Source organism: Maylandia zebra, linkage group LG4, assembly GCF_041146795.1.
Source record: "Maylandia zebra isolate NMK-2024a linkage group LG4, Mzebra_GT3a, whole genome shotgun sequence".
In the NCBI taxonomy this organism is placed as follows: Eukaryota; Metazoa; Chordata; class Actinopteri; order Cichliformes; family Cichlidae; genus Maylandia; species Maylandia zebra.
In genome coordinates, this window is record NC_135170.1 from 4,588,039 (window position 1) to 4,615,427 (window position 27,389).

Sequence of the window (27,389 nt, forward strand, 5' to 3'; positions counted from 1 at the left end):
TATATATATATATATAGTTACAATTCTGTTGTAATAGATCGATGCATGAACCGTGAGGTCAGCCAGTACTCATTTCAAACTTTTTGATGATTGCTAGACAAGAACTTTTTTGGACACAGGTTTTGTCCTTTTTTTTTAAACAAAGTTGTAGTTATTATTTGATTTTGCCTGTTTCACCACATAAGTATGCAAGTGAAGAGAGAAAGAGAAGCCCTGCTTACCACCTACTAACTTTTGTCCCTGTTTGTTTGCACAATTTGAAAAAGCACCGCTTCTCTAGCCAGAGAGTAAAAACACATGATGCAGATCCTCGCTGTAGGCCGGCTTATAAAAGAGCTGAGCAAGAGAGACGACAGGCTGAGAGTTAGTCTCGAAAATACAGGATCAAAATCATCATGAAAGGCAATGATCCTAATGCTATCGCACTGAGGAAGCGAGCCCAGCCGACTCCATAAACACGCTAAGAGTTTGTAAGCAGCGCTCGAGGTGAGAGTGCGTTCGAGAAGGAGCAGAGCAGGAGAAAAGATTTTAGTCACTTAGTCCTTCATTTCCTGTGAAGGCACGCTAAAGAATTCAGCAATGTGCTGCAAATGTTTCGCAAACAACTGCCGGCCATATTGATGATCACAACTGGCAACATTCCCCCAGTTGGGTTGATTCGGGCTCGACACTCAACAGATTGAGCTGTGCGAGTCGCTGTGTGCTCACCATCGCACATGTTCTAACTGTCATAGCAGTCATCTGCTCAGAGCTCTCTGCATACACTGGCACACACATACACACACGCAGAGTGAAATATTGACACAAGCTGCTGGAAGCCTGGCTATTTTGTGCAGCAAAATGCAGGAAAGGCCTCGTCTTTCCATCGTTCAAATCTTGGCCTGCATGGTTCTGTTTTGGTTCATGTCTCGCTGCTTTTCGGGGGTGAGGGGGCCTGAATGCATACCACATGCTAAACGTGCGCACTCGTGACAATGCGGGGCAGTCTGGTTAGAGGCATAGCATGCTGTTACGCAGGAATTGAGCTCGTAGGGTCTAGGGCGCAATGAGGTTTAGAGGAAACGGGTCTTCAGCCCGACCTCCAGATTATCAGTTGCTCTATAAATGCAGACCCTGGAGAATATCCCAGCGACCTATAATGACAGACACCATGAATTCTGGAGTCAATGAGCCTAACAAATGTTAACAATGCAGCCCCTCTCACTGTCGCCCTCCCCCACCACCACCCTTTTCAGCTCCCAACCACTGGGACCATTGTAGCAATTAGTATAATGAATGTGGTTTTGCTGGTAGGTAATCACATACTGTATGGTGCAGGCCCCCCTCCCCACATACAGGCGCTCGGCTTTGAATGCTTTGGTTTCATTACAGTCCTACTCTTTAAAAAAAACAAAACTCACTCCCACTTGCTTTCCCTCTCTCTTTCTCTTCCTTGCAAAGCTCGCCTCCTAACTCCTACACCCATCCTTTCCGCTCCGTTCAAATCTAAACAAAAGACACATCTGGTCTGTCTCTTACCCCCCTTTTCTCCCCTCTAGCTTGCTTTCTCTTTAACTCCCTCCTTGTTTCTAGTCTTTTTCAACTGTTTCTATCAGCATAAGAGCAGCACTTTGTTGGTGGGAAGAGCTGGGTGAAGGAGCTTTGTTAGTGGGTCAACAACTCGACTAAAGTCTGTTGCTGGAGTTCGGCTCACTGTGAAAGACAGACACTGTGTCTCACAGCCTCATGCATACAAACTCCAAACCAACTGAGTATTAATCTGACGGTGTCTCTCAGAACTGATCCAGGAGTGGCTCCTAAACTTCCAGTCACACATAAACTCAAGTATTCTGTCACAAAAACAAAACCCTGTTAATGTGAACTGATTTTCACGTGAGTAATATTTAGCACGTTTGCTAGTAAAACTGTAGTAGTTAACACATTCTCCTAACATGTGAAAGATCTGGTTCAAGACTCAGAGGAGATACAAACCCTGGGGAGGGTTGCATTATGAAGGGCGTCTGTGGATCCCTCCACTGTGATGACCTCTGATGAATAAGGCAGCAGCTGAAGGAAGCATTACTGAACTGATTGAACCAGAGTGCGTGAGTTTCAGTACTCCTGCAGAGGCAGAACCACGTCATATTCAGCAAATCATTAAAACTCTCTCCATTATTTTCAGCTTACTCAATGTGCAGCAAGTCTCAGCTACAATAGCAGTCTACTTCTGTTGGTTTCACAGTGGGCACTTGCTTGACGTTTCACAATAGAGACGGGAAAAGAGCCCTAAAATGCAATCGTCATAGGTTTTAAAAATGTTTTCTGGAGAAGGGGCCAGCAAAGAAGATGAATTTAGATTTCCTCAGCCAGCTGTTTCTAACACCTGCTTTGATTTAACTGTGCACTTGATGTCTTTTGGAGTCATTTGAAACCAGCGAGATCAAGAGAAATCTCTTATTGTAATTCCTCAACCAACCAATCGGCACACATTAGCAATAGGTTTGCTTTGTATGGCTGAAATCGGCTTCTACCTACTTGAACTGTTAGTTTACCTATTTAGACAAATCATTCACCACACCGGCCTTCCTGGCATCTGAATAAGCACCACCCAACACAAAATCATGAAGTTTGTGAGTTTTGAGCACACAGGTGAGGAGCGGAACCTTAACACTGGCTACATCTGTTCAAACCGTGTCACAAGCAAAAACAGGAACAAATTTAGAACAATCGATTATCTTCTCAAAAGATAACCTCCTTCATCCGTTGTGCCTACTCACAGCCCTCAGGGAGTCTCCGGTCTCCATCAGGCCCACTGACACACACACGCAAATGGAGCCGCAACTGTGCTGAGTAGGCTATAAAAGCCTCTGACAAGTATGTGTGAGTGACTGTTGTTCCTCAGCAGATGTCTAATAATGCACATGATTTAATGCTTTTGACCATCAAATCCACCCCGGGTTCAGGCATCAGTACCTGCCCTTCCCAACAGGGTCACCACGGCTCACGATCTCACTGACTTTCGCCCTTTGAGCTGTCAAACGACACCGGCTTCACATCTGGAGCCAGGGCGCCGAGGGTGCTGTTGTCATACAGCAACACTCTTCTGTTGCCTTTTTGTGTTTTCTCCCACAGCCCCCTTTTACCCCCTCAACCTTATCTCTCTTTTTCTCACTTTCTTCCCAGCTTGTTTCTCTCCGTTCCTCCATCCGTCCTTTGGTTTTATATAGAAAAACATTCCTGGTGTTCTACTCGGCTCCAGTGAAACCTGGTGCTTATTTTCAGTGCCCTAAATTGATAGCAAATGTGAGGACAGATCCCTCCTCTCCTTCAACCCCCTCCCAACCTCCTCCCTTTCTGGCATTAACAGTGAGGATACGTGGAACATTTTCATGACCATACTGAACCCTGGGGTTTTATGTTTTTGAAGGTGTTCTCCTTTTTATTTAACTGCATGTGTTTTTGTTGAATTTCTGGGGAGAGAGCGTCTGCAGCCTGAGAGTCTCCTTGAGAGCAATACTGAGTCATAGACTTTTTGTTTTTCAATAAGCCCCCCACCGCACCGAAACCAAACCTGGTTAGCCTCAGCTGTCTTTACCCATAATTCAACAATCGCTGCGTGTTTGTTTTCTCGTTGTGCCTCTCTCGCTCTCTTCCCCTTCACTCTCTTTCTCTGACTCTGTAAGTGAAACCCTAACTGCTCCCCTCATTTTGATCCAGCCAACTGAGTTCTGCTGGACCAAAATGCCCTCTATTGTTATGGATGTGTGCTGAGGAGAGAAACTGAGCCTCACGGATCGTCCCTCGGTGGGTGAAGCTCATAATGGTTTTGATTAGAAAATGGGGGAAGAAAACCCGAGTCAGCTCCTTGTGAAGTCTGTTTTTGTTCAAAATTCAAACTCTGGACTTTGTGTGCAAAGGCAAAGGTGCAGCCTTGTAACTAAACTGACAAATATGACTCTTTTGCAAACCACAGGCAAATCAACAACCTAAGTAACGATGAGCTATCATTTCATTTCACTAATTTATGTCCCACTGCTGATGGTGCAACTTGTTATCCATTTGCAACTATCAATGTGTACGACAAAATGAAGAGGGGACCGTGAAAGCCAGCTGAACATGTTGTGTTCAAATCACGTGGGAGGGAAGGTAATGATGGGGAAGAGTCCGATGTTTATGACTCATGCGTGTTCACAATTTTCTCTTGGATGCTGTTCTAAATGAGTTTTCCAAGTGGGAACTGCTGCTTCAAAACTGCTTCAGTTTTGACAAGTGAAATTTTGAGTATTTTATTACTTAGCGCTAAGCTAATAGACGCAGTTTGCTAGCATAACCAGAAAACGTAACACTGGAACCTCCCAGCAAAATACATCTGGCTCTAAATCAAGCAAAGCAGCTCTCACAAGATTTCAAAATGTCATGTTCACATATGAATGCTTGACATTAATATTTTATATACAGTGATAGGCTAAAACTAAAAATCTCAGGGTAGCTGAAGGAGACTACAATCAGGAGATTCCTTGAGGCATCGATACTTACAGCGAATAAAGACGTATGTATAGTCAAATGATCCATTGCTAAAGTAGCCAATTTCAATGTTAGCTAGTCACACTTATTATACTTTCTGCCCCCTTGTGGTCAACCGTCGCTCACACAGAGCAAGAGGTTGGTGGTATAGCTAACTGGTGGTTGTTGTGCTCTGCATGGACGGAGAGCCAAGGCTGCCTGTTTGTATTGGCCAACTTTCAGCATTCCACATGTCTTTGTGATTTTCAGCTCCCTGACCTCAAGAGACCCTCCACGCTACTGTAAGTTATACTCACAGCAGGAGCACAGATTTATCAGGAAGGAACGCTGGAATCCAATTGGTCGTTAGCTGCTTTCTAAACACACTTGCCCTAAAAAACAATACTAGCCATATTGCAGCTGCCACAGCCACAGGTCTGAAATATGAGTTGACGATGCCTCTAAATGTTCAGATCAGTGACATCTCTCTTCTGCTGTAGTTTGAGGTATAAGAAATGTGTGAGCTGGAACAGCATAATCCAAGAAGTCATGATATTAGTCTAGAGAAGGAGAATGGCTAAAGGAGCAACTCACCACTGTTTCTTGATATCAACAAATAAGGCAAATGATTCAGTTCCATAGTTATGTTTTATTCTGCAACAAGTAAAAATGAGAACAGCTGAAAACAAGTTTAGATGAGAAGATGGAAGCAGCGTGTTGAAATTCCCCACTAATGTCTCAGGCAGTGGGCTGCTTTGAGCTTCCTGTATCTTTGTTAGTAGGGCTAGTCATGGGGCTCCCTGCGAAAATGAAATTAGGAGCTCTAACAAAGTTAGAGGTGCTAATTACAGACTCACGCTAACTGTTTGCCGAGGAAAAGGCAAAGGGAAACAAACTGATTCTATCTGAACTCCAACCGCGCCCATATTTGAGCGTAGCCAAGATATCACTTAATTTAATAGTGCCTAACCAGCTATGACAGCCTGTCCAATACCTGTGCACAGTTCATTCGGTAAACAAGCAGATTCTGTCACTTATGTTGACATAATAGTGTCAGTATCACCTTGTCCTGCTGCTCCACATTTGTTACCTTAAGTAACCTAGTAGGTCATTTAAGCAACACGACGAAGAAGAGCCTGCGTGCTTGATAAACAGTTTCAGGTCAAAGACCCAGAAAAGATGTAAGCTTGTTAAGAAAACCTCAAGAAATGAAGAGAGGGTGCATGCACAAGATTACCAAGTGGTGCTGCGGTGATTAGGGTGAGAGAAGGGAGGGAAGACTGCGTTCGTAGCCAAATTAAGGAACAAGTAGTGCCTTGGGGCTGATCTAAACAGGATTTACCTGTTGCTGTCCCGAGGTGACTCGCTTCACTCATTTACCCAACAGCGCTGCAGGGCCTATACTCCCAAAGACCTCATTAATTAAGGTGCAGACATGCAAAACATTCTGTGTGTGTGTGTCAGTCTATTTGAAAGTGCATAACCACAATCTCCACGCAAAAACTCTTTCCATTTTTACCTAATTATCTAACAGCATCACCCTAAATCAGCACTCCTATAAACACTGGGGCAATTTTTTAAACATCCACAAATGTATATGTTAAGAGTTCCCCTCTAACAGAGAGGTCTCTGTAACAGCAATTACCCCTAAAGTGCAGCCGTTTGCCTCATGAAACATGCTTGCTGTTCAATCAGTCCAGTTTATCCAACTTCAGTCAGTAGAATAATGAATTACGATCTATGACAAACAAATCATGGTGTCATAAATCCTCAAAGCCAAACACAAGTGTGGCAGGTGCAGAGATGGAGGAGTGAAGGCAAAAAATTGAACATTTTTGCCCCCGAGTGAACCAGACTTTTTGAATTTATACCTGACAAACGCAGGCCTCAACAAGTCAAGTCAAGTCAAGTTTATTTATAGAGCACATTTAAAAACAACCAAGGCTGACCAAAGTGCTGTACAGTAAATACAGATAAAAATACAATAGAACACAATTTCGTAATAACACCTCGCTGATAAAAATAAAATAAAAATATATAAAACAAATAAATTAAACCTTTCTAAAAGCCAATGAAAAGAGGTGAGTTTTAAGAGCGGTTTTAAAAGTTTCTAGGCTTTTGGAGAGTCTGACGTGAGGAGGTAAACTGTTCCACAGTCTGGGTGCAGCCACAGCAAACGCCCTCTCTCCCTTTGTCTTTAATTTATACCTGGGAACATCTAAAAGCATCAGATCGGCTGACCTCAAAGATCTCCTGGGGCGATAAGTACTAAGGAGTTCTGACAGGTAAGAAGGTGCAGTGCCAAAACGCGGAGCACAACCATCAGCGGGTCATGGCAGGTCGTCACTCTGCTGTTACCAACCCTATTATTCAAGTAAAACCAAAAACAATAACTGTCAACCGCAATCGACAAAAACTGGGAACAAGGCCTGGACTGGCTCCAGCTCCCAGTTTCTACCTCTGCAAATGGAGACCAAGCTGTCCACTGCTACCACACACCCCTCCTAAAACATATTCCTACATCAGGGCTTTGCTCTGGGGATATGTGTCAGGATGGTTTACACTCTAAAAACAAATAGGCATCCCATTGCAACAGCAAGAAAATGGATGTGGGTTTGGACACGTTGGGAGGAGGTGGGATGGGGTGCAGAGACACAGGGATAGGGGAAGGAATGAGGAAAAGAGGAAGGGAGGCGGGGCATCGCGGAGCAAGAGAGTGAAAGTTGTCATAAAACGACAATAAGAGGCATCAGTGCCACCCAGGGACCACATCAAGGCTTCTGTAATGACAGGCTGTGCAGAACACATGTCTGCCTGAATGAGGGAGTGTGTGATTGTGAGTGTGTGTCTGTGTGCTCCCTTCTGTCAGTGCTACAAAATGGCTTTGTTAACTATTTGTTTCTCAGTATGAACAAATGCACAGCACATCACACATTCGAAAGGGACACAGTGAACACACGAAACCTTTAATTTAGCCTGAACTCTGGTCTTCAGTCACTCAGACAGTGCAGACAACTTAAAAATGGCCAAACGGTCAAATAGTGCAGACAGTAAGTGAACATGGCTTCAGAAGACCCACCCTCCTGCTGTTCAAACCTTTCATTTGTGATGGGCAGCCAATCAGTTAAGTGTTGGCCTTATGTGAAGGCAAGCTAAAACAGCTTGTTACAGCAGAGGATGAACTTGGGGGCTGCCCCAAGCACCAGTGTAAGATAAATACGGTTGGTTTTTAACCATGAAACATACAGTTGCTCTAGTAAAGTCAAAGGATACAAATATGGAACAGGACATATAGATAATAGGCCTTCATCAGTTTCAGTTATACAGTGAAACATTTATTTTTACTACCAGCCATCTATTCTTGCTGCATATGGGTGTTTTCAGAGTTGCTTTCTTTTAGAGCACTGCTTTTTCTAAAACACAGCATGAGGGGAAATCCCCGTCTCCTTAGCCAGCAAATGGCCCACTATGTTCACTAGCTAGTAGCTAACTTAGTCTGCTTTTGTTATAAAGCTAGCTAATTGCATGTCCTGTAGTTACAGGTGGAAATAGGAAAACAAAAGTCCAATACTGTTGGTGTGCTGGAGTGGATTATAGGTTATATACGTGTATACTCAAAAGCATGTAAGTGTTGCTAATATTTTAACAATCAGCCTTCAAACAAACAGCATCTATCTTTGAGGGTATGCATTTATGCTATATAAAAAGAAAAACAAACACGAGTTTATGCAGAAAAAAAGAATAATTGCAAGACATTCCAAGCAAAACCCATTCCCAAAATAAAATCGGCTAAACTTCACTGCTATGTGTGATAAACAGTGAGTGTCAGGCAAGGCTGTTTACCAGAACAGACCTGGACCAAGCAAGCCAGACAGGCAGCAGTGGAGTGATGGAGGGACCTGAGCCCAGAAGAGAAAATCCTGTTCTTTTTCACAAACACCTTGTAGAGAAAAAAAGCCTGACAACAAAAGAGGCTCTGTGCTTGGGGCTATTTCAGTTAAGAGCTCCAGCCAGGACAGATCCACTGAGAGCATGAGTGAGATGGAAAGAGGGAAAGAGAAAAGGGAGCTTTATTTGGTTAACAACTTCCACGAATCAGCATGGGGGAAGAATGTGTGTAATTTGGCTCTGTTTGTTTTAGGATTTTAAATATGTTGGGATTACTTCATCACACATCTGAAGACCAACAAGAAGGAGATGGGCGAGAAACTAGAAGGAGGGAGAACCACGGGTTTTGGTGAGCTCGATTTTGGGCAACATCAAATGCGTCGCAAAGGGACGGTGGCTTCGGCAAAGCACGGTGGAAAAAATATTAGCGCTGTAAATGTTACAGTGCTTCAATCAACATCAACCAACAGCTACTGCAAAGTATCAGGCTAGAGGATAATGATGCTGGGCAGAGGTTCCCAGCTTTTCGTTACTTTCTTTGGTAGAAGTAGAGTTCATTCCTTCATCAACACCATCATTACTGCTGCGACCGCAGAGCCCGGATCATTTTCACCTTGCGAGTCTATTCGTCTGTGAAGCCATGTGACACACGCTCACGCGACTTTACTTTTATCACAAAAGTACAGTCGTTATTCTTAAGGCTCAGATCGGCCCTTCTCTGTCACATGCTCTTTTTAACGTGTATTTTTATCTTGTGTAACAACATATAAGATATCATTTCTCAGCGTTATGATCCTTTATGCATCTTGATGTTCTCCGGTTATTATCGCGGTTCTCATTGCAAGGGTTTCCCTTCATGGACAGCAACAGTTCGAGTGGATGCTTTTGGTTTCAGCACATTATATAAAATATATAATATATTAAAGCACAGATAACTTTGCATGTTGCGCTGTGGTAGCCTGGTTAAAGGGACGAGCGCTGGCGCCCGTGGTGTGAATCGTTAAGGTCTGTTTTACAGCCAGGCCAAAAGGGAACCTGAACGCAGATGAAAAGAACAGAAACAACAGTAAAAGAACAGACGGGGAGGAAAAAAGAAAGCAAAGATCCGAGATGCTCTCAGGGCCAAAACCGCAGATAAAAATCTAACCACAGAATGAAGGCCAGATTGCTCTAATTCACTGTCATCTCAAGTATTTTTTTCCCCTGCGTGGAAGGAGAGCGAGGTAGAGCGAGTGACAGAAACCACCCTCTATCCTCCCTCCTTTCCTCCCCGTCCTCCCACACCCACTCCTCTCCTCCATTCAGATTTACTGCTCTTAAATTGTTTGCCCTCTGCTTTTAATGGCCATCTCTAGATCATCAGCTCTTAAAATAAACACTGAGGCTTGGATTACTTTCCCTATCGCCATTCCGCTGAAGCAGAGCGAATTCGCTGCGACGGTGCCTCTCCTCCTTTACGTTAATGCTCTCTGTGTATGTTTGGGTTGCTGGAGGAGCGCCTGACATTAAAGCTGAGCAGCAGAAGAATGGAAACTCAAGTGGGGCTCAGAAGCAGGGTGGTCTGTGTCTAATAATACACCAATCAAATGTTACCACACAAAGGGCAAATAACCAAGTAGATCAGCTCCATTGCTTCTGCTGCTGCTAGAGCAATACCAGAGACACTGACTAAAAAGGCTCATTGTAATGACCGGCACCTTCAAATCACATGCAAACTGCTTCCTAGCAGAGTATGGATTTTCAAGAGAGCATACGGTTTTCTACTTTTGTGGCGACAGATTGCACCCAGTCAAAGACCAGTGAGGGGGGACCCAGTTGGGGCCTGGTTTAGCTCACTCTGAGCCCCGCACACCCCATAAAAACACTCCAAGTGCCAGTTTCCAGCAGGGTCAAGCCAGTGCATGCGCTGTTTCTGTACATGTCTGTTTGCAAATGCGCTTGTTTCTCTCCATGTGTCCATACAAGGCCCACAGGCATCAGGTGTGAAGGGGGTTCAGGTGCTGGGCGCATCCAGAGAGGACACTCATATGTTCTGCTGCAGACAGCGTTTGTTGTCACTCAGCCTGCTTCTATAGTGCACATGGGCATTCGTGAAGGCGCGCACACACACACACACACACACACACACACACACACACACACACACACACACACACACACACACACACACACACACACACTCTCTCTCTCTCCATTGGAATAGATAGGCAAACAACACCTAAAAGCACACTTCACACACTCGACTCCTTTGCAGTTGAAGAGAGCCACTGGGGATAAAGATTTGATCTTTTAACATTTAAATCAGTCGGCATCGAAAACACAAGAGCAGCCAATTCACACGCAGTGGGTGTATTACTGTAAAATACACAGGGGTGCAGCTCTAATGATGAGCGTGAGGAACGAGACCTACGGAAATCCTTGTTAAGAGATCGGTTTACATTCACAACACTGAGACTAGGTTCAGGTGTAAATGAGACAGGTTTGGTTCGTTTTAGGGGGAAAATGTAAAAATATGCTGAAAGCCAAACTCTGTCAGCTTAGAAGAAACTAGCAGAGAACCGCATGTCTTCCAAGCATCGATTGACTGGTTGAACTAAAGCCACGCTTTGAAAAATGACACCAATTTTCACTAAGTGACGTGTTGGTGAGTGTGCTGAAATAAAACAATATTTATATTATAATTCCTCTCCGTCTCCACGTAAACCAGAAACGACGACAGAAAATCACTCCTCTTGATAGGATGGACGCGGGGATTTATTAGCATGAAGACATACAGACAAATGTTTGTTTTCTCGACACAGCCCTGTTTTCTGATTCTGTAATAACCACTTGCATGATTTATGAATTCACTAATTTCCAGGGTTTAACATCTGATTAAAAGAACTTTGTTTTCATATGCTTTACATTAATAACTGGTATCAAAAGGATTTTTAATCATATTTGAACAAACCTCTCAAGAACCAGATAAGTTTATTTGGATTTTGTCCTATTATTTATTCATTTATTTAGAATTTTCCGTCTATTTGATAATGATCTTCAGAACGCCTAAAGAACTGAGAGAAGGACAGATTTGATTTTCTGGTTAATATTTTGGCACTAAGGGCAGCGGGGTCAGTGATATCCCAAACAATAAGAACATAAGGCCAAAGTCAGCAGCACACAGGGGTTAGAGCCGCTTTGTTTGCCTGCAGGCAAGTCTTTTATATCACAGGCTCCCCTGCTTTCATAATGAAATTATATCACAGCTGCCATCTCAAAAGGTACTTATAGCTTCTCAGAGGATAAAAAGCCCCCTGGACTGAACTAAGCCTAGCAAAATGTGTGAATAACATTAAGGGAAAAATCTGCTCTAAAATTACTGTGACATTTTTATATGTCTCACTTGGCCCATGTCCAGTGACAAGTGTTTAAAATAAAAATAGTAAATTATAACACCAAGAAAATCTAATATTCCTCCGTTTCCTCTTAGGAAAACAAATGAGTCATTTTGAATCTAAGACTCTGACTAACATTGCTGCTGCACGGGTTAGTGTCCCTGCTCAGCTGCATATATATATTTATATATGTGCTTATTAATTTACATGAGTGCTGGGGATGCCCTCTATAGAGTGAAAGTGATCTGAGTGGATTCCTCTGGCAGAGCACTGCGCTCTGGTTGCCCACACTGTAGGCTGAAGCGCCACAGAAACAGCCCAGCACTGCATGGCCACTCAACGTGCCAACCAGGCCAGTCGCTGACACTCCTTGGATATCACCCAGGAAAGGTACACTGAGAGGAAAAAAAGAAGCTTTGTGGCCATGGCAACTCTATTCATCTACCTTTCTGGACAGCTATCCAATGCAAAGGTGCCGTGAGGCCGTTTGGAGCGCGACAGTTACGCTGGCTTTGTTAGGTATCCGCGATGTAAAATGTATGAAGCTCAAATATGATACCGGACATGTGTTTTCTTGATAATAAAAATCCAAACAAACAATTGAATTTGAATTACTCCTTTCCCACTAATCTTCTCCATATTTTATTGCTCACCAGGGAGAGCGAGAAGAAATTGTGTTGTTTTCCTATCTTTTATGAAATTTATGCATCGAAGCTGCCAATAAGAATTCAAATGAGTCTGAAATTATAGACGAGAGAGTGCTGAGCGCTGACAGTTGACGAGTATAATGAGAATGTTGCCATCCAAAAGTGATGTCTGTGAAATGGAGCTGGCCGTCTATATGAAAAGCAGACAGACGGAGAAAGTGAGCGAACACGTCAGGTGATTTTTGTAATTCTTCTTTTTCCCCCTTTGAGCGGAGCCCCAGAGCGGGAAAAAGCTCTGCCCCGGAGAGAGTTTCCAGAGCTGAATGAAGAAGGATGTTGAATACAAGACTGAGTCACATGAAGGCAGGCTGCCGGGGAAAGTCATCCACACTATTTATACTGCTTTGGCCTTCCCATAGTTTTGCACATCTGCAAGCCACTTTGAAACCCCATCTATCTGAATGTGAGCGATGCCCACTCTGTCCTCGCTGGGGGCCTTGCTAATTCTTTCCACCTTTAAATACAACCTTAACTCAGCTTCCTTTACCTTCAGCTAGACAGAGAATTCTGGACTCGCATGAAAGACTTAAATGCAGTCATTATTAAAGTAGCTACAAGCAAGAGTGCTATAGTTATTATGAACGTCAAATCCTATTCTGAGAGCAGTAGAGTGCTTGGAAGTGATGTGAGAGAAGGGGGGAAGGAAACACAGCTTCCTTTATTCTCTCTAACGGCTTGTTCAAAGTGTAAATCCCTCTCTTCACTCCTTTGTCCCTCTTCTGAGCACTGCATTTGCTGTTCAGTTGCTGCGAGACGTGGCAAGCTTATTTATTTATCCGTTCCCCATTAATTAAAACATTTGTAGTGACAAACGCGGAAGTAGTCACATTAGCGCCTAGTTTACACCCACTTTCCCCCGACTCTGGACCGAGACAGAGGAAGACGCAGGCGCTAATGGAGAAGAGACGCACAGGTGCACTTGTACGCAACAGACATAAAAAGAAATAAAAAGAAAATAACTTTAACATATGCTGCCAGGATTTCTGAACCCAGTGACAGCAACTTATTTAAATACAGACAGTTAATTAGACTGTAAGTCTGAAAAAATGTAAGTATGGAAAAAAGCCAGAAAGACAAAAGTAAACATAATGCTACAATAAAAGGAGTAGCTTACAGTCAGTAGCTCGTCCATACTGTGCTCAGCACTGGGAACGGCACCCCCCTCCCAACTCGACCCCCATATATTCACTCTGTTATTTCAGGGAACAAAAGACGGGCTCTCGAGGCCATGGGTGGATCCACGAAAGGAAGAAAGGAGTCCTGCTCCTGGTCCTGGCTGAATAGGAGGCTTTCACACTTAGAGAGGCCTGTTTACTCTCCCTCAATAATGGCTCTAATTTTCTGATCATTATTGAGTAATTCCATCCACCCCCATACCCAGCGTTTAATGCTTTCTCTCATCGCTCACAGCAGCACGTTCTTGTCTCCATCCTCGGGCCCCGGGTCTGCATCCCGAAAGACGTACAACTGATTTCTTCAGTCAGCCCACAACCCTCACCTCCACTCTGCCTATGCAGATGTGTGCATACGCCAAAACACATTAAGAAGAAGAAAACAAGCAAACCAGGAAATATTCAGAATTGCTCATTTGCCAGTAACATTTTTCCTGACTGGTTCTCCGCTCTGATTGGAGAGGAGCTGTGCTTCATCCTCCATTTTGTTTTGGACCTGAATCCACAGAAGCACGCTGAGTAAGAAAAAAAGAGCTGTGGAAAATATTTTTCACAAAAATAAAAGAACACGTCTGGTAACACGATAGCCATTTTATTCAACGCGCCGACATCCCAGCAAAACAAGACCCGAACGTTCTTGACGTTCGTCTTTTCTGACAGCCCGCTGTGAGAAAGCATCCACGGGAGCGGCGGTGGCTGGGGCGTAAGGGGACGTGCAGAGGGGAAGAAGTGTTAAGCGAAAACAAGGATACAGGGGGAAAATGTTAAAATGAGAGAGAAAGAAAAGGATCAGAAGGAGAGAAGTTGGCAGGGACTGTGTGTCGGTTTGAAAAGCTGGCACCTCCTAAACAGAGCTGCAGCTTTGGGTGCCAAATGCTGCCAACCAGCCCCACTAGCCTGAATATGTGCCCTCCCTCTCTCTTTGTTTTCAGCATGGCATTTTCCATTATCTTTATTCTACGCTTTTCTTTTTACTTTATATCAGCGCTCAATATCATCCTAACAGCAACCACTGACATTTATTACCATTAAATGGGAGAATAAATGAAGCAGGGGTGAAAATATTTATTAATCTCCACATTATTAGCGTTCATTTGTGGTTATTTAAGGGGATTTTGTTTGCGTATAATTGCTCATTTTTTACTTTTAAATGAAAGATGTGCGCACGGAGGAGACGGCGGATTCGCCGCTGTGTTCCGCTCCGGTTTTTTTTCCGTGTGGAAAGAGCTATCCCAATTACAGGGCAAGTCTCTGTGCATGTGCTCTGCTCCGCTGGACCGAGGCAACAAGGCGCGAGGCGGACCGATCAGAATCTGGCTGCTGGGAAATGGCCCAGAAAAAGACGCTCGCTTCGCTCTTTTCCGTCCTTTCTACACATCACTTCTCCGCTCCTCCTGCTCTTTGCCCCTCGGCTCAGGCGTTAGCAGCCAGAGCTCCTGTGCGGGGATACCTATGTTTTTAGCGGATGGACAGACTTCAAGCCTGGCGCCTGCACAGAGAAAAGAGAAGATCGGTCATGCAAATGCAAAACAGTGGAACTGAAGAGACGAAAAATAATACACGGAGGAGAAACATGGGGGGAGACGTCTAATTTGTGTTTGCTCTGTAGAGGAAAGCAAAGAAGCTGTGAAGTAAAAATAAAGCTCAATAAGCTGAATAGCCTATTTATTTTTATTGCTTTTGTTTACTCTACTCATTAATCCATATTATTAAGTCATTTAATTTCTTGAGAATTAAATAAATTTCTGCTCGTTAAATCCAAAAAAGTGAGCTAAGCTGCTAAACAGACACCATGGCTTTTATTTATTAACCTTAATTACACCAATAATTAAAAACCACTGTACAGTGAAATTAGGAAATAAAGCTACTCTTTGTTGCACTTTCTGCTACAAGGAATTTTTCTATTCCCGAAGTTAAGACCCGACCTTCATTTCAAATTGCACATAATTCAATCATACACTCAGCCTTTTGTGTATCTTTTCCAGGATTATTCACTAAACTGGATAATTACAGTGAATATGAAGCAGGTTGGCCTGCTCCCAAGCCCATAGAGCAGCACGGCGGTCGGACCTATAGAACGGGGAGAGATGTGAGGGAGAACGGTTAAAGGAGGTCAGAGGATCGAGCATTAGCGCAACCGCCTCGGAAGCCCGATTGCACGGAGTAATCCTTTTACCAGCGATTCCTTACACTCCGCACACTCCCCTCTTCTTTTCACTTTTCCTCTCTGTGACACACGCACGCATTAAAAAAAAAAAGCTGGAAAAACGAGGGGTTCTGAAAATAGGCCCGGACGCCACAGCGCACATTAAAACGCGGCAGCGTCACTGACGCTGTGCTGTCATGTCAGAGGGGCTTGCAGATGCTCAAACTTTATTGGACGCATTATTTCAAATGACAACAAAGCGCAAGAAAGTTTCCGTTGAAAGCGTCGGAGCAGCAGTGTTTTTCACGCCACATGAATGCGGCTCCCTCGGCGCCGACACTCTCTGTTCCTCCGTCGGCCTGGGTTACGGAGCCGTGCCAGAACGCTGGAGCGCAATTCTGCGCTCCATCCAGAAATCTCTGTTCTGTGCAACACGCAGATCCAAGAAAGAGAAGACAGAGTATTTTTCCTGCTTTAACCATTACACCTCCTCCTTCTCTTCTGCTTCTGCAAACACTCAGCCAACGGCAAACATAACACGACTGCTACTTCTGCTTTAATATTCCAGCGTATTGCCTCTATGGACCGAGCTTGTGTGTAATAAAACAAATCCCACTCTTTCCTGTTTGCTTTTTTTCTTTATTATGTAACTGCATCTGATAATTTTACCTCCTTTTTGAAGCTCAGGATATTGGGCGAAGCAGATAAGATGTGTTTGATGGATTTAGCATGACGTGGAGGCGTTAAGTCTCTCAGTCTGGCTGTCTGTCTCTTTGTTTGTCTCTATTAAAAGAGATTCTCTTGGTCATTTGTAATGTCGCGACGACGCACAAAGACACACTGATGGGTAAATGAATGTCTCGGATTTGTGTTTGCGCCATAGCAGCATGGAGATACGGCGTTGTCTGGCACGCGTAGTTGGCTTTCGGACCTGCCCCGGGCACCTCTCTGGTCTGTCTGTCTCCAGCACAGAGACCAGATATGGAGGCTGCACTTGCAGAAACATCTTTTTATCATAACAGCACAAGTAATGAAAGCCGTATGAGGCTGATCGGGCTCCAAAAATGACTAATGCTGGAACTGTGCAGCCTCGTCAGACGGACAAATATGGAACACGTCGCTCGAAAAAACATGACCTGAGCCGGGCGTCTCTAGGTGGAGGACGGCCCGCAGCGCCCAACTGGCGAGCCAGACTTTCCTTTTCGACAGACACGTGATCAAAGATGAGATCAGACCCACCACCCCACCTCTTCCTCATCCCCGATTTCCCTTGCTTCCTCCACATCCCTGAGCCATTACTGCTGCCATCGAATGCAGCACAATCAGTGAAAAGAAAATTAACCACTTTTGGGATCCGACTCTCGTTACTGCCTGACAATTATGTCATGCTCTGCGCTTGTGTGCAGGCAGGTACTTGTCAAAAAGAAAATGATCAGGCTCGTTTTGTGATTAGCGGGACCTTGCTCTTGAAGCTGTGGTGCAGTAGTGCAGATCAGAGTCCATCAGCTTTGATCTGTCCCTGCCCCGCCTGCGAGGGCCGAAGTCTATAATTGGACAAAAGCAGACACATACTGTACTGTAGGGAAGCAGAAACAGAGGGGGGGTGGGGGTTAGTGAGCGTGCGTGTGACTGTGTATGTGTGTGTCAATCACGCCGCATGAAAGCAGATCCACCCCCCCGCCTTACAGCTGGCGACAGTGACATCAGTGGGGACGAGAGAGCTGAAACACGACGGCGGGGACGAGCTGGGTGAGACGGCTGCGGTCCAATCATCGGGCCTAGCAACTGATAACTTCCGCAAGACACAGACACCCTGGGAAGGGGAGCTAAGAATAAAACTGTAACACTGCCACCCCAAAGGTTAGAATGGAGCCACTGTCTGCCTGTCCTCTGGCTAACCCGCGCCAGCATGCTGGAACAACACAGCGACTTGCGCTTACAAAAGGTGGACGCTTTTTCATTTTAGTTACCGCACACATTCTCCCCATTCTTGACCAGTTGTTAGTGCAAGGTGGCTGCACGGAAAAAGCAGCGCTGCTTCTCTCACATGCAGTAGTAAACCAAATACAAGCCACTTGGCCTTAAAAAAAAGATTAGAAAGAAAAGAAATCCCATAAAGATTTATGGAAAAATACTCACATGTGTACAAATAAGATGAAATACTAATGAAATGCACAAAGGCCAGAAAGGAGACGGGCTAGTGCATCGCATCGATGGGGGCGAGCGGCTGCTGGATTCTGGCACAGAGTTGTCAGGGAAAAAAACTCTAAGGAGCACCAGGCTGCGCTGGGAGCTAATCTGAGCCGCGGTTTGCCATGCCACATTGTGGAACAGGAAGGGGCGCTCACGGAGGCCCCGCAAAACTCAAGCAGAGTTACACACTGGGCTGAAAGGAGCCTGGCATGGGGGATTCTGTCACAGAGGAACGCTGCACCTCCCTGCCAAGGAGAAGAATTAAGGCCCTGTAACTGTATGCCAGTCTGTCGTAAGAGAGCCCGAGATAATAGGAAATGGCTGAAGAAGAGGAGAGTGACTGTGTGTGTGTGTGTGTGTGTGTGTGTGTGTGTGTGTGTGTGTGTGTGTGTGAGTGTGTGTGTGTGTGTGTGTGTGTGTGTGTGTGTGTGTGTGTGTGTGTGTGAGATGATTTACACCTGCAAACACCTGACAGAAACAGACAGCTACATCAAGTGACGACAACAAATAAAATATATAAAATAGACCAAATTATATATGAATGTGGCTAAAACTGTAATCACAGCTAACAGTGGTAAAGCTGGGCTTCAATTATAAATACATTAGCCTAAATTATACTATAAATCATCCAGCACATTCAGGCATCTACAACAGGAGTGCTACTACTATTACTACTATATTCTAATAGAGACATTTTTAAACATTAGTGTGTTTAAAAGGACAATTTAAATTCACTTGTGTCAGGAAAATTAAGCTTCAGGCACATCAAATTCTCACTGCAGTAATTAAATGGAATTTAATTGAACAGAATATAATTATCTATGTTTTTAAATGTTTTTGTTTTTTGCAAAAGTAGTTACAACATATATAATAATTTTATATCCAGATCAGCATTTGTTGCTATTTATTTTCCAAAGTGGATTTGCATTCCTAAAATTACCTGAGAAATGAAATTAGGTTGAAATAACTACAGCTGTGAAGTGCAACAAAATGAGACATGCAAATATTATATTTCACAGCGTTGATCGCTGCCCTCACACGAGTACACATGTGGCTTTGTATACATGTTACACCAAAATATTTTTACCGCCTCTATTTCAACTTCACCATCACAGCAGAAAACACGTGTGGATGTAAACGCGAAACGTCTCACTGCTGTAAACACAAACGTGTGTGTGACTGTGTGTGTGATCAGTTCGCTCAGAAGAACAACGCAAGGCGCAGCTTGGGTGTTTGATCGAGAGCTCCTGAGCGAGAGTCTGTCCACTTGAGTGTGTGTGTGTGTGTGTGTGTGTGTGTGTGTGTGTGTGTGTGTGTGTGTGTGTGTGTGTGGCGTTAGGCTGAGGCTGCAGACAGGCTGACTCTCTCTCTGCCTCCTAAACTACCTGGGACTGGGCCAGCTGTCACTGCGCTCTCCAGACCACCACACACACACACAAAAGAAACCCACAAAAACACCACACTGCTACTGATACACAACAACCCCACAACACACATGGATTACAGACACATGACAAACTGCCTGTCGTGCGCGCACACGTGTGCACATGCGTGCACACACAGATAAACAGGTTTGCAGATGCTTTTGTTTACAGATGGCACTGAAAAACATGCACATTTGGATTTAGACAAATTTGTGCACAAATACTTGAACAAATGTACCAATGCAAACATATCTCTAGGTAAACACAGGTTTTAAGCCTGACTGTCAGATTCTCTGAATCTCTTTAAACCAGATAGAAACATTGAGAGGAAAACTTTTTTTTAGGACTATACGCTGCAGACTTTAAATATCAAGACGTGGTCTTTATCTCAGTGCTGACTGGGTTTATCAAAGCCTGGCACTAGATCAGCTTGGTACATAGTGGAGGGCAGGGTCTAATCTGTGACTTACATGCCAAAGAGTGTGTGACAAAACACATGACCTGTGTGTATGTGTGTGTATAACAACCACATAAACGGTGGGAAAAACGGTTCTTCTACAGGTATCACATACCTGGTGTGTGGACGAAGTAGGCCAGGTAGAGATCCAGCTCCTTGACCGTCACCCCAATGTGGTGTGGCTGGACACACAGGCCGTGGTTGGAGCACTGGGGTGACTTGACCAGACGCTCGCCGTCCGTGCTCTCCAGGGGGCTGCCCTTAAACAGGATGACCATCACCAGGTCCAGCCTCCACACCTTGTCGGCCTGGCGGAGGCAGTCGATGCGGCGGATCTTGCCCTTCTGGTCGGGGTTGGACAGCACGCAGCAGGGGGGCTTCTTCCCCGTGATGGTGAGCACAAAGTCCTCGCGGAACTCAGGCCGGATGTCCTTGCGGAGCTTGGCCAGCAGGCGCGAGGCCCACTTCTGCTTGATCTCTGGCTTCTCCCCAAGCAGCTCATCCTTCACCGCGCGCTCCTCATCCTTGGTCATCCTCTTTTCGTGCTTCTTGAAGTACTTGCGTTTACGGGCCTGCAGGTTGAACCAGGTGTAGGAGAAGGCACGGACATGGGGGAGAAGGGCCTCAATGAAGGGATGAAATTCATCCTGATGAGAGAGAAAAAGATGCGGCGTTAGGAGGCTGTAAAAAATTTTTTTTTTTAAATGCCTTTTTTTTTAAGTTGTAAAATTAGAGGTTTTTCAAAACTTTTAATGAAAATGCCAAAATGTTTAATAATACTAAACGTGTTGTGGAAATAATGAAAATACTGATGATTATCAATTAATTTAAATTCAAATCAAAAAGCTATTCAAATAACTGCCATTAAAATGTTAAAATTATTTCTCATTTCCAACATTCAGACTCAAATAAAAATAAAGCATGCAGGAAAACCAGGAAAAAATCATCCTTACAATAGCATGCAAAGGTATAACACAAAGCATTTCAAAAATAAAATGTTCAAGACAATAAAGAAAAGACGACAGTTCACGAATTCAGATGAAAAACTGAGCCAAGTTGCGCTCCCGCTTTTCCTGCTGTAAAAAGAGAAGTTATTCTGCTGTACCATAATACCTTCACTACATATCTCTGGGCAACAAAGCCCAGATCTCGCCACAGCGTTCCTGTGCCAGGGTTGCCACACACCGGTCGCTCACCACCGCCAAGCTTTGCCGCCACTAGACCACTGTTGAAATGTGCCGCTAAAAGATCAGCCATACCATTTCCTATCTGCGCTACCATGCAAAGGGAGCTCCAACCAGACTCACATTTCCACAACAAACTGAAAGCAGACAGAAATCACCACAGAAAACCACACTGCTAGAGGAAGACAGACGGCCTGGTAGTTACCATTTTGCACTCTCATCATAAATTTGGCACAGCGTTTAAAGTGAAAAAAAAATCTCCTGCACCAGTTTTTTTTTTCTCTTTCCTCCCGCGCTCCCCAATGTAAAGCAAGCGCTGGTTTTGGCAGGGTGTGGAGAATTAGCAGATGAAAAAAAGAAAAGAAAAAAAAACTTGGGGTGGGTGGGGAGGGTTATAATTTTTTAAAATTTGCAGAACACGCTGCTGAGCACAAACAGTGGACTCAAGTTTAAAAACACACACACACACCAAAAAAGATTTTAAGGGAGTCCTGCAGTAGGACGCTAGCCAGCAGTTCTTGAGACAAAAGCCAAAAATGACACAAAAAAGGACGGACAAAAAGTTGGAGCAAAACAAATAATAAACAGGTAAAAATGTAAATGTTAGAAAAAATGATTAGAAAAAGACTTTAACAGCGAGAATAAATGTATTCGAAAAAAAAGAACAAAAATTCAACAGTCCTTTGTGAGTTCCAAATTTTTTTTAAAAATCTCGGAGGAAAAAAAAATCCTTGGCAAAACCTAATTGGTGGTGGTGTCTGTTCTGATCCCGGGCCCGGCACGAGCGCGCGCATGCACACACACTCTCTCGCAAACACACACACAGATGGGGGGGCCAGGGAGAGCAGAGCACAGAATAGGGAGGAAAAAAACAGAGAGCCGAATCAATGTTGGATGAGCGCATACGACCGCTGGCAAAGCCGAGTGCTGCTTCTTTTTTCCCCTTTTCTCTCCAACTCTCTCTCTTTCTCTTTCTCGCTCGCCGTCTCTCGTCCTCTCCGCGTTCTTTCCCTAACCATTGCTTGAGCCTTTGCCAACACGAGTAGGGCCCACCTATTTGGCAACAAGATGCCTGTAGCCCAGCCAATGCGTTAGCTTCAAGAGCTGAAAGGGAGGGAAAAGAGAAAGAGGAGAGAGGGTGGGAAGGGGGGAGGGAGGGGAGGGGGGGGGGGGTAGTGGCAATGAGAGGGAGAGAGAGTGAGGAGGGGGTGGGGGGGAGCAGGTGGGAGTGTAAGGGAGCGCGCAGCCATGTCCGACGCTGCACAATCTGCCAAATCGACAAGTTCCTCTCTGACACGGAGGCAAAGTTCAGGGGAGCAAGCCTTCTCCTGCACCAATCCCCACAGCCCTCAGCCTGCCTCCATCTTTACTATGGCCGCCACTGCTTCGTCTCCCTCTCACCGCACCGCCCTCACCTCCTCTGTGTCTCCCGCTCCCTCTCTCTGCCCCTTTCTCTGCTCGCATAATGCCACCTTGGCAGAGGATGGCAAAGCGAGAGAGAGGACACACAGCTTCAGAATCCCTCCAGACCCCACCACCGGCAGCTGCTCATGGGTTTACCACAGCAAACAAAGAGGGAGAAACAAACCCGGGCAGCCACACTCCTCCTCTCGCTGCACACTCGCAAAATGAATGACGAGATGATTTAGAGGCACAGATACAGAAATTGTTACAGAATTTAAAGGGGTGGGTGGGGTGTGGGGGTGAAGGCAGGAGAGGAACCAGAATTTGCCTCAGCTGTTTTTGTTTGTTTTCTGTTTTTAAGCAGCACAGCTAGCATGAGGACGAAATCCCAGAGCCCGAATCGGCTCCGTACGTATCCCCGAACACCCCCCGCCCTGGGAGGTTTCTGCAGTTCGGTATCGGAGCGGAGATGACTGCCGTGTTGCCTCATCGTAAAGCACGTTGTTCAGGGCTACATCTGCTTGGCAGGCAGCTTGAGTGAAGGTGGTGGTGCTGAATCACTGACCAGTGCAATAAACCTGAAACATAGCATCAGGAGACCTGCACCACAATCAGATGGAGTCAGCAAGGATGAAGAATGCATGTAGAGTTGAAAATATCTGCTGATAAATTCATGGGAAATTATCTGGAAACGGCCACCTTGAAGCAAAACTGCCAAACACTTTCGGGTCTAAGCTTTGCAAAAAATTGGGGTATTGATACATTTATCATAAATGATATTAAACTAACATTAGACAAGCTTTCGGCATCTAACAGACTAAATGGAAATAAATGGAAATAATCACTAGTTTCAGCTCTGAACGAGTGTCAGTCAGGGCTGCACCTGCTCAGCAGACAGATAGTGGGAAGGTGCAAGTGCTGCTGAATCACAGACCAAGAGCAGAGGCTCAGGACTCCAGATCTCATGCAATAAAATGACGCCACATTCAGATGGAGTCAAAAATGTACAGAACAAGAACTAAAAAATGCCTGGGTTCATCTATTTAATATTAGGAACTGGATGGTTTCCGTTGTCATATATGACTGAAATGAGCAATTCTCAGTGTGTAAGGTTGGGAAGCACAAGCAGTAGAAATTCAAGTATTTCTAATGGTCATTTTTTGACAGTTTCTGGCTATAACAGACAAAATCAAACGGAAACAATTGATAGTTGCAGCTTTAAACGGGTGCCTTCAGCAATTATTTAAATTGATATATTCCTCTGTTACATGACAAGCATTGAAGAAAAGACCACGGTTAGTCAACTTTAAGTTCTAGCAAGTCTTTAAATGATGATTTCATGAGAAGAGGCCCGCAGACTGTCAAAGGTCATACAATCGCACCATTCTGTCAAGGCTGAACATCCTCCACACAGCAATGAGAGCCCGTAATGAAACACTGACGCTCACCCATCATCTGCTAACACAGCGAAGGACGGCACACCTCCACATTTATCTCCAATCAGCCAAAAGTTTGATATATCGCTGGATAACGTAACAAAAGAACCTCACCGTGGAGTATGACTGTGTTTGGCATCACTGTCAAGATATATTTGCATCCATCACCACCTGCACAAACTTAGTGTAGCAGGAGGAGATAACTGACACTTGAATGCATTTTCCAGTGTGTCTGCTTTTCAGTGGGAATTAAGGTTTTCTGGGTGACCTTGCCAAAATGCAAATAAACCACCATTCAAATGTCAGTGAAATTTGACTACAAGGAGTTTTAAGTCATTTTGTCTTCGCTATGCTGTTTGCCTTTCACTTGCTGAAGAAGTAGAAGAAAAAAAAACATATTTATGTTGTGCATATTTATTTTTCAGGAAGAAAACTGCAGAATTTTCTAAAGTCCCAGATTTTGAAGGGGGGGGGGCAACCCCGTGCTTTCCATTTGCATGTCTGCACTATCTGCTGCTCCACACTACGCCTATATTGTGTAATCTTCATGTTGCTGTGTTGGAAGAACCTATATGGTTATTTAGGTCTGTCGAAGCGGCATAAACCCATCATGGAAAGTGTCTCAGGGTTAATCTTCTTACCCGGAAATTAAATTAGGGCCACATGCGCGTGGCCTTTAGCTTTAATTATTAGCCTATTATCAATTAGCAGTCGGAGGTGACGGGGTTTACTCAGTGATATTATTATTATTTTATTTATTAATTATTATTAATAATAATAATTAAAAAAAATATGAATACGAAATACATGCTCTGCTTCAAACGTACCAGTTTGCGTCGTTTCACCTCAACTAACCGTCCCCTTAAAAGACCCCGGAAAAAAACCGCTGCTGTGACCAAACAAATGCGAGTTTCATAAACACACCGATATCCACCCAGTAAAAGGCACGGCTTATTTTCTAACCACCGTTTTCTCTGGCTCAAAACCACCCAGGCCCCAATAATAAGAGCCAAAACAATTAAAGCTGCGCCATCACTTTCTTCTTCTTCTGCTACCACTTATTTTTTCTTCTTCTTCTTCTCTGCCATAAAAGGGAACTTAAAATACAAATGTTTAAATAAATAAATAAAACAGTGCCGATATCGTTGACGGACCCTGGCAGGAAAAAACATGTAAATTAAAAAAATAGAAAATCTGGAGACGGCCTGGCACATCCCCCGCAAGCTACACATTTGTGCTACACCGTTACTGAAACCCCGACGTCAATTAATACCGAGAGAGGAGACCCTGAAACACCCAGATATGTATTTCAAATGTAGCCTGTCAAGCAGATGCAGTGCCAGCACGGCTCTGAATGACCCGGGACGCGGTTCAGCATATGGAATTCAGTTCAGGTTTCGCGACATTAACGCATTTCCCCCTTAAATCTTTAAATTTGCTTTTTTCCCTCCCCCAGTTATCGTATATAAAAATAAACACTTGGCCCACTCAGAGTCGATAACCCCAAATTAAAGCAATTTGTATTTATAAATCAGAGATCACAGTTTCAATCGCGAAGGTTTCGGCTTTTTATTCAAACTGAAATAAAAAAAAAATTAAAAATAGTCTAATCGTCCACATAAAAGCCACAGCTGAACGCTGCCTATGACAAGACAAAAGAAATGATTTTTAAGTCCTTTATTTTTCCAATTCTCCGCACGTCTGACAGAGACTGAGAGGAGTTGGCTGCCAACTTCAGATTAACTCTTTCAGCAAGGACAGAAAAGGCTCTTAACTGTGAAAAACATCCCAGAGTTGGATTCATTAGTGCTCCTTTGCATTTTAAGCTCCGTTTGAATAAACAATGGAGGAGTCCATCATTTTAAGATAATTGATATCTTATTATATTTTTTTCATTCATTAATAATTAAAACATTATTGACAAAAACATACTAAATATAATGTCACTATTCTATTTAATTTAGTCGAATCTAATCTAAAACTAAATTAGTTTTGCTTTTTTTGCTTTTTGGCATTTTTCAGTCACCGTCAGCACCTCAATACATAATTTCTGAGTATTTGTGTCTTTGTATGTGGTTGCCATAAAAAAAGGATAAATCAAGACTCAATCAACCAAGAAGCTGAAGGCCGTCTCGCGTATTCACAATTCTTTTTTTCCTGTCCTTAAACAAAAACAGGTTGAATGCATGCAATTAAAAGTAACACGGTGATTAGAAGTGTCAGTTTGTGATTTTAGCCATCCAACTTTTCCAAGAAATGATGGCGGTGAAAGTGAGCTTTTGCTCTAAAGTCCAGATCCTACAGCCAAATAATCAAAACTCTGGCACAATGAAATGCTTTTCTTTTTTTCTTTTCTTTTGCATTTTTTTTGTTATGATAAATCTCTGGCTTGAATTTTGTTTAACAAACAAAAGTGTTTGCCATGCCCAGAATACGACAATGACTTGTCTACATCAGGTAACTTTCACATAAGACCCACAAAACCCATGATAGTAAAACTCTTTCTGAACCCAGCAGCAGGTCCTCCCATCATGTGGCACCTGACCTCGTGGAGGCCTCACTGCATCTCATTAGGCCAATTAAGCCAGTAGTGTGCACAACCCGAGGGCCTTCCAGCTGCCTGGCCCCTTCATTAAGGGGAAGCTCTGGGCTGGCGGGGCTCGGCTGCATCCTCTCCTGACCACCTGAGTGTCCCTGACCCGGACGAAGCCTGACACCGGTTCCCCCACTGACCCCTGGCTGACAGAGAGCCAGGGTGTGAGGAAGGTGTTGGAGGAGAAAAGGGTTAGGAGGGACGCAGAGGAGATTCAGTCATTTATTTTAGAGTGCAAAAATGTTAGAGGCCTGTGAGAGTGAGGATGAGGCAGTCAGGTGTACATTTCGAGAAGGAGGAAAGCACTTGGAGTATTCTAGCTGCATTTTAAAATTTCACAGATTGGTGCTAAAGTGTGAAGAAACTGTTTCCCCTGATGCCACAAAGTATGCCATCCTTTGGTTGATGGTCTATACTGTAATGAATCGGCCCACTGCATGACCCTCTGCTGTTATCATCCACGGTAATCATTCCTGGCTCAGGGTAACATTAAAAAAAAAAGGGGGGGGGGGTATCTCGGAGCACCCTTTACTCTGTTTCTTTAGCAAGCGAGTGATGCGTAGAGATCCATGGAGCTCACGCCGTGCATTGGTTGCACTTATCTGAGTTTACAAACCAGCACGTTACTATGTGTGAAAAATCTGCAAGCAATTTGTGGTGGCTGCGTGCTAACGTGCCCGGGGTGGGGCGGGGTGAGGTGGAAGAGGGGCTGAAGAGAAGAAGAGGCACGCACGGCACATTCCAGTCCCCACAAAGAGCTGCTCCGCTCACCCGGATTGCACTCCAAAATGGTCCTGGGCCCTTTGGAGCGTTGGCGTTAACACGAACACTCAACTTTTTAAGTGAAACTGCGCAGCGCAGACTGAATGTGAATACACACGAAGAGCACAACTAAACACACCTCATCTGTAAGTGTTGAAGCTGATGAC

The 27,389-nt window shown here is 44.2% G+C and overlaps 1 protein-coding gene across 17 annotated transcripts in view; it reads right to left on the bottom strand.

Annotated features, from left to right (window-relative positions):
• Positions 1–27,389, bottom strand: part of nfixb (nuclear factor I/Xb) — a 135,635-nt gene that overhangs the window by 74,551 nt on the left and 33,695 nt on the right. For 6 of the 17 annotated variants that reach the window (XM_004570331.6, XM_012924423.4, XM_012924424.4 and 3 more), the window contains one exon: positions 19,959–20,490. In XM_004570331.6, coding sequence (XP_004570388.1) covers positions 19,959–20,490 — 532 coding nt within the window. Of the gene's footprint in view, positions 1–19,958; positions 20,491–20,956; positions 21,196–21,232; positions 22,023–27,389 lie in introns of those variants that run through there. The other 11 variants (XM_004570333.6, XM_004570334.6, XM_004570336.5 and 8 more) reach the window with 10 other exon arrangements.